The following is a 12,442-nucleotide window of genomic DNA, read 5'->3' on the forward strand; positions in this document are numbered from 1 at the left end:
GCCGGTTATTTCCCCAAACGAAATTGAAACCTCCAGGGGTTTCCCCTTAGCCTCCAATTCGTGTAAGTGTCGATAGGCCAGCCCTAAAGTCACAAGGCGGACGATGCCGACAACTGATCTGAACTGTTCGGCGAGCACGGCAACGACAACGAAATCCCAAGTACGCCTTTCGCCGCTACCCGACCACCATATGTCATGCCAAAAACACACAAAGTCCCGACCTTCGCTCGAGCGTCACGAAACAGCGGCTTTGGAATTGGGTACACCAGCCCGATTAAAGCGAGAGATGATCGGAAGTCGCGCATAAAAGTCAAGAACCTTGGCCACAACACGCTCGTGCGGGCTTTCCTTGCACAACTCGAGAATCTGGATGCCAACTCGGCAGCGCCTTCTTCCCCTGGGAGTTCCAGTCAACGACATGACACCAATGTCACTGTCCTGGAGGGCGACGAGGAAGTGCCCATCGACGGCCACAGCGACGACTGGGTGGACGAAGACGACCAGAAGACAGGGCAACATGTCGACGCGGAGTACCGACCATACGAGCGCCCCATTGCTGTGCCCGCTGGGCGCAGGACTCAACCGCTTGGAATCAGATGGGAAACCCAAATGAAGAACCTGAAGGAGCCTCTACTTCAATATCTTTCGCGAACCATGGGGAAAAGATTAGTTCACCCCTCAAAGCTGGAGTCGAACTGCCGAGTGCCGGCTGGAAATTGCGTACGGAAAGAGCATACGGTAGTTCTTCTCATGCATGACTGTACGTATCTTCTCTTAAAGGACTCCCAGTGTTCGTATGCTCAAGCTCAACCCCTCAGGTTTCGAGAAGACTGTAGTTCATAGCTGCGAGTGCAGCGACATATGTTCAGTACTAGTTCTTAATGGCTTTTTCCCATCATCACCTACGGCCCCGCGTCTCGCTGTGTCAATATCTCTCCTGGACTTCTACCGTGCACTTTTCGAGAGATCCTGCGATGCCGTGTACGCTTTCACGGCGGCGTGTAAGACCTACTACCAACGACGGGGCTTCCTCCATTTGAGCGACCAAGTGAGTCCGCCACCGGTCAGCGTTTAGACGTGTGATTTACATCACTCCAGGGGGAGGTGGTTGAAGACGCCTGGAGGCGATCCATCGCATCTGCCATGAAATGGTACGAGAATATTCAAGATGAGATACAACAAGCCGTAGACGACGCCCTGAGAGAGGCGGACGAGAAGATCCAGGCCCATAGGTGGGAGAAACAGCAGCAGACCTCCCAAAACTTGCAGGCAATCCATCAGCCTCGACTTTACGAAGAGCACGAAGGAACGCAGGAACGACAGGAGTGCGATAGAGTATTGCAGCAAGTATGCCCTGCGTGTTTCGGGGGAAAGCCGGGTTCATTTGGGATGAGATCGAGCAAAAGGTGCGCCTACCCCGTCATATTCGGGTCATGCTGTTGGATTGATGAGACGGAGCACAGAAGGGGAGACTTCCACGTCGCCCTCGATGGTAATTTCAACCATCGTCACATCCGTCGTGAAGGGCAAAGCAACGAAAAATTGTACCGACACCCCGATTTGTACCTGACAGCGGAGTATGTGAACGAAGTCGGCGAGCATATGAAGAAAGTACGCGAAGGACACCCTCGACCCCGAATCGCCAGGGTACCCGACGAGGCGGTGGACGAATGTGAAGACGGACACATCGCAGGACAAGGGACCAAAGTGAAAACCAACACGCAAGTGTACGATGATACGGGTACGATGGCCATGGTCTGCAGACACGACTATCCGCTCTTCCTCGCCAACATCGACACTCCTGGCGAGCAGCAAAAGTATGCTGTCGCTCTCATCAAAAAGCTGTTCACCATGATCCCCCCCAACGCAACCGTGGTGGCATTTTACGACGTTGGGTGTGTCCTTGACCGTTCCCTACAATTGGTGAGTCTTGCGTACGGTATCTGGCGTCAGGTACGCTGTAACCAGTGCAGCCGGGCTTATCCACCCCTGTTCGCTAGTATGAAATTCTACCCGAGTCGATCACCTCAAGATTGGAATTCTGCACAAGCGCGATGCATGCGTATGCCCACCAGTGGGCGTGTCAACTCTACTACAATCCGCGGTTCCAGGACGGTACAGGAAACACCAACGGGGAGGGCACAGAGAGGCTATGGGCAATTATGCGAAAGCTCATCGCGATCGCGAGAATGTCTTCTGTAAGTCCCTCGGCTTCAAGTATCTTCCTGGAGACCCGGTGACTCATCCTCTACATCCGCCAGCGCTCGCGACGTCTCTGGTTGATAAATCAGCTGATGAAATCTCATCGAAAGGGCACCCGACAGAATCTGGGGAAGTGGGTCAAGACTCAGCGCACGGCTATCGCAAAGCAGATCCCCGAGCAGCAATCCATCCTTCAAAAAGTCGGCATCCCAATTACGGAGCTTCGGTCGGAGTGGGAGGACCAGCGAGAGAAGCAACTCTCCATTAGAGGGCGTACGTCTCTGCCTTCCGCTCCGTCGTGTGCTCACGCTAACAAATCTCAGACCAACCCACACGGCTGAAGCAGCAACTAGATGAAGTCCTTCGCATCCAGGCCGACATTGACCGTATCGATGCGCGGATCGAGGCGATGGCCGCAACTGTCCAGAAAGCCGACGATGACGACGACCCATACCGCAGCATATTACATAACATGAAGGTTACAAGGCAGAACACCCTCCAGAAGATGGAGCAACACTATGAATCATTGAACGTGGGGGACGCCTACCCCGAGTTGCGCGGGATGGACTACAAGTTTGTCAAGACTCTACTTTTGATGCGTGACCTCAAAAATCAATATTCGGAAAGCGGGCCATCGCCCAATTTCTCGAGTTCGATCGACTCAATCAAGCCTACGGCGGGAAGGAACAACCCCTTGGTGAGACAAACGAGTTGAAACCCCTCGGAGTACCCACAACGTTCGCTGACATGATCACACCAGGCACCAATCTCCACCAGCTCACGCGCAAGGCCATAGAGAACCGGCAGCCCGCCCTCATGGCTGCGATTGAGAGATTCAACACTCACCGAGCGCAACTTGTCAAATTTATCAAACCCGAATGGGGCATTGTCCTCCCCCGTGAACTCCCGGTAAACCTCACAGAACTACGGGACCACTCCGATCTCATGGAGGATGTATGGCTCACGCCCGCTACGGGGGGAGCCCCTCCTCCCAGGTGGTTAGAGAGTGTTGATGTTCACCGAGGCATTCGGGCGATGCTCACACTTGAGAGGTGCCAAGAGGAAATCGTGCGCCTCAACCTAGAGGCTGACAACATGTGTCGCTGGTACGGGCGAGAGATTGCGAGCGTCGAAGTTTGCAATCAGGGAGACACCCAGTGCGTACACGGCTGGATAACGTTACTGAGTTACTCATGCACCGCTCTCGTCCAACTCCAGATAGACATATCGTTTTTCTTCTTGAAGAACACCGGCGCCAAATCCTCACCCTACCCGGTCGTTGGGCGAGTAAACAAGTTCCGATCCATCACTACGAAACCCATTACAACCGCGCACAAGAGCTCCTTGCCGAGATGGGGATGAGCCCAGGCCAAGCCGCCTTGCGGTGGGTGGACCCTGTAGTACTCGAGCTGGGCGATCCCGACATTCAACCGTCGGAAGATGCGGACACTGTGGAATTGACAGAAGAAGGATGTCGTCTGCTAGATGAAGTATGCGAGGACAGTTCCACGCAAGAACCTCCGCAGTACATCCCAGCAGTCGTCTGGGAAGTTCCCGTCAGTGAATAGGCTATTGGACTTCCATTTCCAGCTAACACGCCGCGTAGACCTCGATCGCACGGGATACGGAAGTAGCCCGAGCCATCACCATCGACGCAGGACCGGGGACTCGCGACCACAGCCTCAGGAGATTTAGGCTGACCCACCGGGTAGTTGACTTCCCCACGCAGGCCATAGACATTCTCAGTTCACAAGGCCGACAACTAGACGACGACTACATCAACGGTGGCGCAGCACTTCTGCAGCACCTCTTCACCCCGTTGAATTCCCCAACCCCAGGCCTCAGCCCAGCGGAGCGGTGCGCCATTCTCTCCACCTTCTCTCTCGTTTATGTCAAGAATAAGCGAGGAATGATGAAGGTATGGGATATGGAGAAGGCCACCGAATACTGGAGCAAGGAACTGTGGTTGCTCCCCATGCATCGCCCGGCGCCGGTCGAGCATTGGGTCCTTTGCGCTATATACCCTCACCACAGGCAACTCCTTCTGTTTGACAGCTTTGGTGAGAAAGAGCCGTGGGCGGATGAACTCCCGGTGAGTGCGATATTGTAATACGTGGCGGGGTGGCTCACTGTATATACCAGCTTATCATGAAGCTCATCGAACACCTTGTTCTTGGTGCCAACACCCATGGCCATCCACTTCCCCTCATCACGGATCAAGACTGGACAGCTTTCGCAGCCAACACCTCCACACTGCAGACGAGCTCTACGACGTGTGGACTGTGGGTCCTCGCGCAAATCGTGGCGCATGTACGGGGCTTCCACGTTACGGGTGCATCAGAGCCGCATCTTCAGCTTCTTCGAGCATATCTCTACCGTCAGATCATCAATCAACTCCCCCTCCGGGAACTGCATTCCAATTACCACGCGCGTTGATACAACATATACGTAACGTAGACAATCAGTGATTTTGGTAATACAGTCGACCTTGCATGTAATCATGACAGAACTGCGCTTCATCGGCCTCAATAGCCTCAGATATGTCTGCCAAGTCTGCCAGAGTACGGCGCACGGGTTGTGCGAGAGACTCCACCTTTCGCAACGCGTCCCCCACGTCGTATTCCAACCGCGTCAGATCGACATGGACCCTGAGCAGGCGACTCGCCAATTTTGCCAGCTCTGTGATTTGTGCGTCGATTTTCCTCTTCGCCTCGCCGGAGTCTGCATGGCGCCGTTGGACGAAGCGGTCGCACGTTGATTTCAAGAACATGTATGGCGAGTTGCCAATGATCTCCCCATATTGAACGTAGGTCCTCTCCGCCAGAGTGACGAGACATTCCACGCTGATCTGCACGATTTCATCCCTAGGAGCCAAGTTCATAAGCGACCCTCGCATGAAGGAGAGATTGACCCACCAGTGGTTATCCCCTGGAAGACCACTCAGCGCATTCCCCGCTTGACGCTCACGATGTGCACCCCCCCTGATGGGCTCGTAAGTGCTATAGCCTCGCCAACGCAAAGCCATCAACTCACCGCAATTTTCGCTCGGAATATTGGGCCCTCCGTCGGGCATTTATCTTTTCCCTGTGACTGCAGCGGCAAGCGGTGAGCCAATGCACCCAACACCACAGGGGGGGGGGGGGGGGGGGGGGGCCAAAAAAACCCCTTTTTTGAAAAAAGGTTGCCCTTTCCCCCCATTCCCCGGGGGTTTTTCCCCGGGGAAAAGGATTTTCTTGGGGGGGGGAATTGTTTGGCAAAAGGCGCTGAGACTTAGAGGACAGGTGACCGTTGGATCGTACTTTATACTTAGTAGGATCGGACACATATGGTGAGCTACAAGCCGCCGTACGGTCAGGCCCTCAGAAGAAATCGCGAAATACCTTCCTTTCGTTCTGTCAGAACTCGGACTACCATAATTGGTTATAGTTCCACCGGAAACAAAGGTCTGATGTTCGGCCGCCCACAAATGGACTCAAACTTAAAACATCCGTATGATGTGATGTCTTAAGCAAGAAATCACTTACGCCGGATAAATATTCGCAATTTTGAGACCATTTTACCAGAAAGAGAGCTCAAGTATGACTTAGTGGGATATCAAACCAACAATTGACACAGGAAAGCAGTATAGGTTGATCCCTACAGCTTATAGATGCTGCAGAGACCCCAGAATGTACAATACGGCGTGATACAGTTGTTGGTGATACAAAATATACGAAGATGGGGCAAAGCCCCGTGAGTATGTGCAAGTCCGACTGTAATCCGTCCCTCCCATGGTCGACAGTACGGTAGACGACAAGACGAGATGGGAAGACATACCGAGAGAAGAAAGGAGGCGTCTACTTACGGCCACGCTTCGACTTACTGGCCTTGGAGTCGCTGGGCGCCCGGCGTTTGAGGGTCCTACCACGGATAGCGACCTCAGTCGGCACGAAAGAGGAAGGACCCGCCAGTGACGAAGGGGGAGGAATAGCTACCCCAAGGAACGGAGTGTCCTAAGAAGCAAACAGTTAAACACGTTAGAGAGATATGACGAAAAGGTAAAACCGACGACTTACCGCCGTTGGGACTACCGCAGGCGGGAGGGGGACTTCCTCCGACGGGATTCGACTCTCCTGTCCTACCACCATTTCGATATCGTCGACGTACATGTCGGCACTGTCATCATCGATATCTAGAAGAAAAGGAACAAGGGAGTTAACAGCGGAGACGATAAGTTAGAAGGAAAGACTTACCAGGTGCAGGAATAGTCGAACTAGGTGCCTCGGGAAGTACAGGGTTAGCCGCGAAGAACTGGAAGGCGACGGCTTGTTTTTCGCGATCCAACGAGTCATACTCATCGCCCAGGGCCTCCTGGAGTTCCGTCTCCTGAGCGGAAGCCTTCTGCTTGCCTTTCTTCTTCAACGACGCCGTGTCCTTACTAGAACCCGTCGTTTTACCATCAGATTTGGTCGACGATTTACCAGGTTTGCGAGTACGGGACGCTGAAGGCGCGTCAGAAGCTGGTACAGCCGTCGGACCGCGAGAGGTGTCGTACGAAGGGAGGTCGTTGAAGGAGTAAGCACCAAAGACGAATGGGGCCCCAGGAGTGGTGATGGGCCGGGGAGAATCGAGAGGGATAGAGGGGGCTTCCCCGCCTCGGGCTTGGACCGCTTGGACAAAAATCTGATCCATCTGGGCAACCAATTCGGCGTGCGTAACGATGTTGCCGTCGATACCCTCGAATTGGTGGTCGAAGATGAACATTTCACGGAATTGGAGATATTTTTCAAAGTCTCCATCGAAGTGTTCATCGACGACGTACTGGGGGCCGTCTGTTAACGAGAGGCGGTGGATCGAAGAGAGGAGTCGAGCCTGGAGCTCAGCGAGGTGTAAGACGGCGAGGAAGTACTGATTGAGATCGAGGCGGACGACATTGGCCTGGTGCAATATATCCCGTACCAGAGTATCGAGGTCTGAAAGGAAACCTAAGTCAGTACTCGTCTTACGCAAAAGGATAAAAGAAAGAACTTACAGAAAGAAGAACCTTCTGCAACGGCGGCGGCGTGATTTCGAAGTCCCCTTAACTCAAGAGGACGCATATCAAACGAACACGGCTTGCCACCCTTGCCACAAGGTCCACAGCGGCGGTTGGGACCCAAATACGTGCAATTTGGATTGAACGTAAGGGCACAACGCAGACAAGGACCAATTTGCTAGAAGAATAAGAACGAGTAAGCGAAGAAAAGACCTCCATCAGCAATCGAGTACTCACCAAGACGTGGTCTGTCAAGAATCGGCGCGAGCCCATGACACCGGTGATGTTTCGAGCCAACGCAGGGTGAAGATCGTAGTCAGGGCGCATCGAAGTGGGGAGAAGACGACGGTGCGCCTTGCGACGCTTGGAACGGGTTTTCTTGGCTTTAACGGGAGGATGAGATGCGGAGGCGTCAGAGTCGGACGAAGATGAAGAACTGGAACCAGAACCCGTAGGATCTGGTCCGAAGACGTCACCGGAAACAGGAAGTTGGCGAATGAGCTCTTGGAGAGTCTCACGTTCGAGACCTTCGAGTTCAGGGATATTGGGGGGAGGAAAAGGGGCGGGGTCGAAAACCTCGTCGTCGCTCGTCAAGGCCTTTTCCACCTCCTTTTGGCCCTTCAACTGCACCTTGCGCGCCTTCTCGTTCACTTTCTTCCTCTTGTTCTTGTCGGAAGAAAGATTTCGACCTGCTCGAGCAGCCGTCTCTCGTTGCTTCTTCCTGTGGAGTCGGTTAGCCTCGCGGACAGCGTCGCATGCCTTCTGGTAAAGACCCATAGCGACTAGGAGAGTGGTTCGGGCGTTTTCAAGGCGCTGACGAGGGTGAGGCTCTCGGCGATCGGGGTAAACCCGCCGGCGTTGAGCAGCTGAGAGGTGGTGGAGCGTATCTCCAGACTTAAGGTCGATGCGGTCTTCGAGAGGAGTTTCAGCTCGCGCACGAGCGATCTCCTCTGTCTGACGCGCGAAGTCCTCAGTCGTGGGGAAAGCTTGGAAAGACGAAGAAGGGGGAGGGCGGTACTCGCCATCTTCTTGACGAAGACCACGGGGAACGCCTGGAACGTGAGTTTTGAGGTCGGCGGTGCGAGGAAACTCGGCGGCGACCTTGGTGGGATCGAAGTTGGGAGCAGGGACGACAGAACCTTCGGCAGGTTCTAGAGGAAGATTGGCGTGGAGAAGGCCCGCCGCTGCGGTGAGAGGGTCGAGTCGCCGCTCGAGAAGGGGAGTTGAAGGCAGTACGCCGGCAGAAGGCGACCCTTGCTGGTCCTCCAGGATCCCAACGGACTCGGAAGGCTGTTGTAGGATAGGCGCCTTCGTCGATTTCGTAATCATAGACTTGGGAGTCTTGGGCGAGGCACCTGAAGAATGGGCGCCTGAAGACGACGCACCTGAGTGACAGAAAATAGAATTGAGTTAGTAACAGAAAGAAAAAGATGAAGAGAACGAGTCTTACCCTGTTTGGGACCCGTATCGGCCTGAGCAGTACCCGTCCTAGGCGTAACCTGGGTGCCAGAAAGAGGCTCGACAGCCTTTTCGGATGCCTTGGAAGCGTCACGGCGATGGGCGCTGATAGAACGAATGACGGGGCGGGCAGGAGAGAAGACGGTGGTGGGGAATGGCTGGGTCTCAGACAATGCGCCGTTAGTCGCATAGTCGATGACCGAGACGCCATCGCCTACGTCAATAACTGAGGCGACGACGAGAGGGAGATAGGGGCGTTCGGTAGGTCTACCAAGTTCGAGATTCAACTGGTAGATGGTGTGGGAAGCATTGAAAAGCTGGCCCTGCCCCAACCAAGAACGAGACTCCTAAAAACAAAATGAAAAGAAGGTTAGAGAAGTCGAAAAATAAGGTAGATACCTCGATCCACTCACCTGGAACAAGGGCGATGCCAGTAACTCATCGTAACGAAGGACGATAGGGTTAGTAGTGGTGCGGTTCCAGCTATAGTTCGTGCCGTTGCGGACACGGCGGGGTACGAACGTAGGCCCGGGCAAATCCTAAGAATAAAAGACAGGGAAGGTTAGCGAGAAACTCGTCATCAACGACAGGGCACGCGTAACTTACCTGAGGACGGTCCTGTGGAACTTGAAGCCCTAAGGCGGTCGCCTGTTCGCGAGTAAACACGGCGCGCATGGCCCGGCGAATGTTGAACTCGTCGGGAAGGGGTTCGGCCCACGCCGTACGGGATGCTTGGAAGCCGTAGTGAGGGACACCTTAGGTACCGGAATATGACGGTTTTTTTACTATGTTAGGTCGATTAATTTACATCATTAATTAACCTTATCCCGCCGACCTACCCACCTTTCCGGCATACCGGCACTGGTTTTGCTTTGGTCGGCCGGTCGTACTGGGGCAGGTCGGTCGGTATTTTACCAAAACATTCAGCCACCAGGGCCCGGTCGGTCGGTAATTTCCCAAAACAATCAGATACCAGACCTCCCCGCGGATCCGGCCATCCCATACGCGCCGGTGGCCTTGCGCCGGTTATTTCCCCAAACGAAATTGAAACCTCCAGGAGTTTCCCCTTAGCCTCCAATTCGTGTAAGTGTCGATAGGCCAGCCCTAAAGTCACAAGGCGGACGATGCCGACAACTGATCTGAACTGTTCGGCGAGCACGGCAACGACAACGAAATCCCAAGTACGCCTTTCGCCGCTACCCGACCACCATATGTCATGCCAAAAACACACAAAGTCCCGACCTTCGCTCGAGCGTCACGAAACAGCGGCTTTGGAATTGGGTACACCAGCCCGATTAAAGCGAGAGATGATCGGAAGTCGCGCATAAAAGTCAAGAACCTTGGCCACAACACGCTCGTGCGGGCTTTCCTTGCACAACTCGAGAATCTGGATGCCAACTCGGCAGCGCCTTCTTCCCCTGGGAGTTCCAGTCAACGACATGACACCAATGTCACTGTCCTGGAGGGCGACGAGGAAGTGCCCATCGACGGCCACAGCGACGACTGGGTGGACGAAGACGACCAGAAGACAGGGCAACATGTCGACGCGGAGTACCGACCATACGAGCGCCCCATTGCTGTGCCCGCTGGGCGCAGGACTCAACCGCTTGGAATCAGATGGGAAACCCAAATGAAGAACCTGAAGGAGCCTCTACTTCAATATCTTTCGCGAACCATGGGGAAAAGATTAGTTCACCCCTCAAAGCTGGAGTCGAACTGCCGAGTGCCGGCTGGAAATTGCGTACGGAAAGAGCATACGGTAGTTCTTCTCATGCATGACTGTACGTATCTTCTCTTAAAGGACTCCCAGTGTTCGTATGCTCAAGCTCAACCCCTCAGGTTTCGAGAAGACTGTAGTTCATAGCTGCGAGTGCAGCGACATATGTTCAGTACTAGTTCTTAATGGCTTTTTCCCATCATCACCTACGGCCCCGCGTCTCGCTGTGTCAATATCTCTCCTGGACTTCTACCGTGCACTTTTCGAGAGATCCTGCGATGCCGTGTACGCTTTCACGGCGGCGTGTAAGACCTACTACCAACGACGGGGCTTCCTCCATTTGAGCGACCAAGTGAGTCCGCCACCGGTCAGCGTTTAGACGTGTGATTTACATCACTCCAGGGGAGAGGTGGTTGAAGACGCCTGGAGGCGATCCATCGCATCTGCCATGAAATGGTACGAGAATATTCAAGATGAGATACAACAAGCCGTAGACGACGCCCTGAGAGAGGCGGACGAGAAGATCCAGGCCCATAGGTGGGAGAAACAGCAGCAGACCTCCCAAAACTTGCAGGCAATCCATCAGCCTCGACTTTACGAAGAGCACGAAGGAACGCAGGAACGACAGGAGTGCGATAGAGTATTGCAGCAAGTATGCCCTGCGTGTTTCGGGGGAAAGCCGGGTTCATTTGGGATGAGATCGAGCAAAAGGTGCGCCTACCCCGTCATATTCGGGTCATGCTGTTGGATTGATGAGACGGAGCACAGAAGGGGAGACTTCCACGTCGCCCTCGATGGTAATTTCAACCATCGTCACATCCGTCGTGAAGGGCAAAGCAACGAAAAATTGTACCGACACCCCGATTTGTACCTGACAGCGGAGTATGTGAACGAAGTCGGCGAGCATATGAAGAAAGTACGCGAAGGACACCCTCGACCCCGAATCGCCAGGGTACCCGACGAGGCGGTGGACGAATGTGAAGACGGACACATCGCAGGACAAGGGACCAAAGTGAAAACCAACACGCAAGTGTACGATGATACGGGTACGATGGCCATGGTCTGCAGACACGACTATCCGCTCTTCCTCGCCAACATCGACACTCCTGGCGAGCAGCAAAAGTATGCTGTCGCTCTCATCAAAAAGCTGTTCACCATGATCCCCCCCAACGCAACCGTGGTGGCATTTTACGACGTTGGGTGTGTCCTTGACCGTTCCCTACAATTGGTGAGTCTTGCGTACGGTATCTGGCGTCAGGTACGCTGTAACCAGTGCAGCCGGGCTTATCCACCCCTGTTCGCTAGTATGAAATTCTACCCGAGTCGATCACCTCAAGATTGGAATTCTGCACAAGCGCGATGCATGCGTATGCCCACCAGTGGGCGTGTCAACTCTACTACAATCCGCGGTTCCAGGACGGTACAGGAAACACCAACGGGGAGGGCACAGAGAGGCTATGGGCAATTATGCGAAAGCTCATCGCGATCGCGAGAATGTCTTCTGTAAGTCCCTCGGCTTCAAGTATCTTCCTGGAGACCCGGTGACTCATCCTCTACATCCGCCAGCGCTCGCGACGTCTCTGGTTGATAAATCAGCTGATGAAATCTCATCGAAAGGGCACCCGACAGAATCTGGGGAAGTGGGTCAAGACTCAGCGCACGGCTATCGCAAAGCAGATCCCCGAGCAGCAATCCATCCTTCAAAAAGTCGGCATCCCAATTACGGAGCTTCGGTCGGAGTGGGAGGACCAGCGAGAGAAGCAACTCTCCATTAGAGGGCGTACGTCTCTGCCTTCCGCTCCGTCGTGTGCTCACGCTAACAAATCTCAGACCAACCCACACGGCTGAAGCAGCAACTAGATGAAGTCCTTCGCATCCAGGCCGACATTGACCGTATCGATGCGCGGATCGAGGCGATGGCCGCAACTGTCCAGAAAGCCGACGATGACGACGACCCATACCGCAGCATATTACATAACATGAAAGGTTACAAGGCAGAACACCCTCCAGAAGATGGGAGCAACACTATGAATCATTGAACGTGGGGGACG

The 12,442-nt window shown here is 54.1% G+C and overlaps 4 protein-coding genes across 4 annotated transcripts; 2 read left to right on the forward strand and 2 right to left on the reverse strand.

Annotated features, from left to right (window-relative positions):
• Nucleotides 1–195: 195 nt before the first annotated feature.
• On the forward strand, nt 196–4,638 carry CC1G_12286 (hypothetical protein; the record flags this gene model as incomplete). The annotated part of the gene is made up of 11 exons (XM_001828086.2): nt 196–760; nt 819–1,048; nt 1,099–1,406; nt 1,464–1,953; nt 2,001–2,198; nt 2,262–2,475; nt 2,526–2,899; nt 2,980–3,359; nt 3,425–3,758; nt 3,809–4,294; nt 4,345–4,638. The coding sequence occupies 11 exons, from the start codon at nt 196–198 to the stop codon at nt 4,636–4,638; spliced, it is 3,873 nt and encodes a 1,290-aa protein (XP_001828138.2).
• A 25-nt stretch (nt 4,639–4,663) lies between these two features.
• Nucleotides 4,664–5,275, reverse strand: CC1G_12287 (hypothetical protein; the record flags this gene model as incomplete). Its single annotated transcript, XM_001828087.2, has 1 exon — nt 4,664–5,275. One exon carries the CDS (start codon nt 5,273–5,275, stop codon nt 4,664–4,666), a length of 612 nt encoding a protein of 203 aa, XP_001828139.2.
• A 763-nt stretch (nt 5,276–6,038) lies between these two features.
• On the reverse strand, nt 6,039–9,349 carry CC1G_13290 (hypothetical protein; the record flags this gene model as incomplete). Its single annotated transcript, XM_001828088.1, has 8 exons — nt 6,039–6,194; nt 6,258–6,373; nt 6,435–7,154; nt 7,214–7,394; nt 7,454–8,601; nt 8,667–9,021; nt 9,088–9,213; nt 9,281–9,349. The coding sequence occupies 8 exons, from the start codon at nt 9,347–9,349 to the stop codon at nt 6,039–6,041; spliced, it is 2,871 nt and encodes a 956-aa protein (XP_001828140.1).
• Nucleotides 9,350–9,890: 541 nt separating this feature from the next.
• Nucleotides 9,891–12,430, forward strand: CC1G_13291 (hypothetical protein; the record flags this gene model as incomplete). Its single annotated transcript, XM_001828089.2, has 7 exons — nt 9,891–10,455; nt 10,514–10,676; nt 10,794–11,102; nt 11,160–11,649; nt 11,697–11,894; nt 11,958–12,171; nt 12,222–12,430. 7 exons carry the CDS (start codon nt 9,891–9,893, stop codon nt 12,428–12,430), a joined length of 2,148 nt encoding a protein of 715 aa, XP_001828141.2.
• Nucleotides 12,431–12,442: the final 12 nt, after the last annotated feature.

The sequence above is a fragment of the Coprinopsis cinerea genome, assembly GCF_000182895.1.
Source record: "Coprinopsis cinerea okayama7#130 chromosome 1 map unlocalized cont3.1, whole genome shotgun sequence".
Taxonomy (NCBI): Eukaryota; Fungi; Basidiomycota; class Agaricomycetes; order Agaricales; family Psathyrellaceae; genus Coprinopsis; species Coprinopsis cinerea.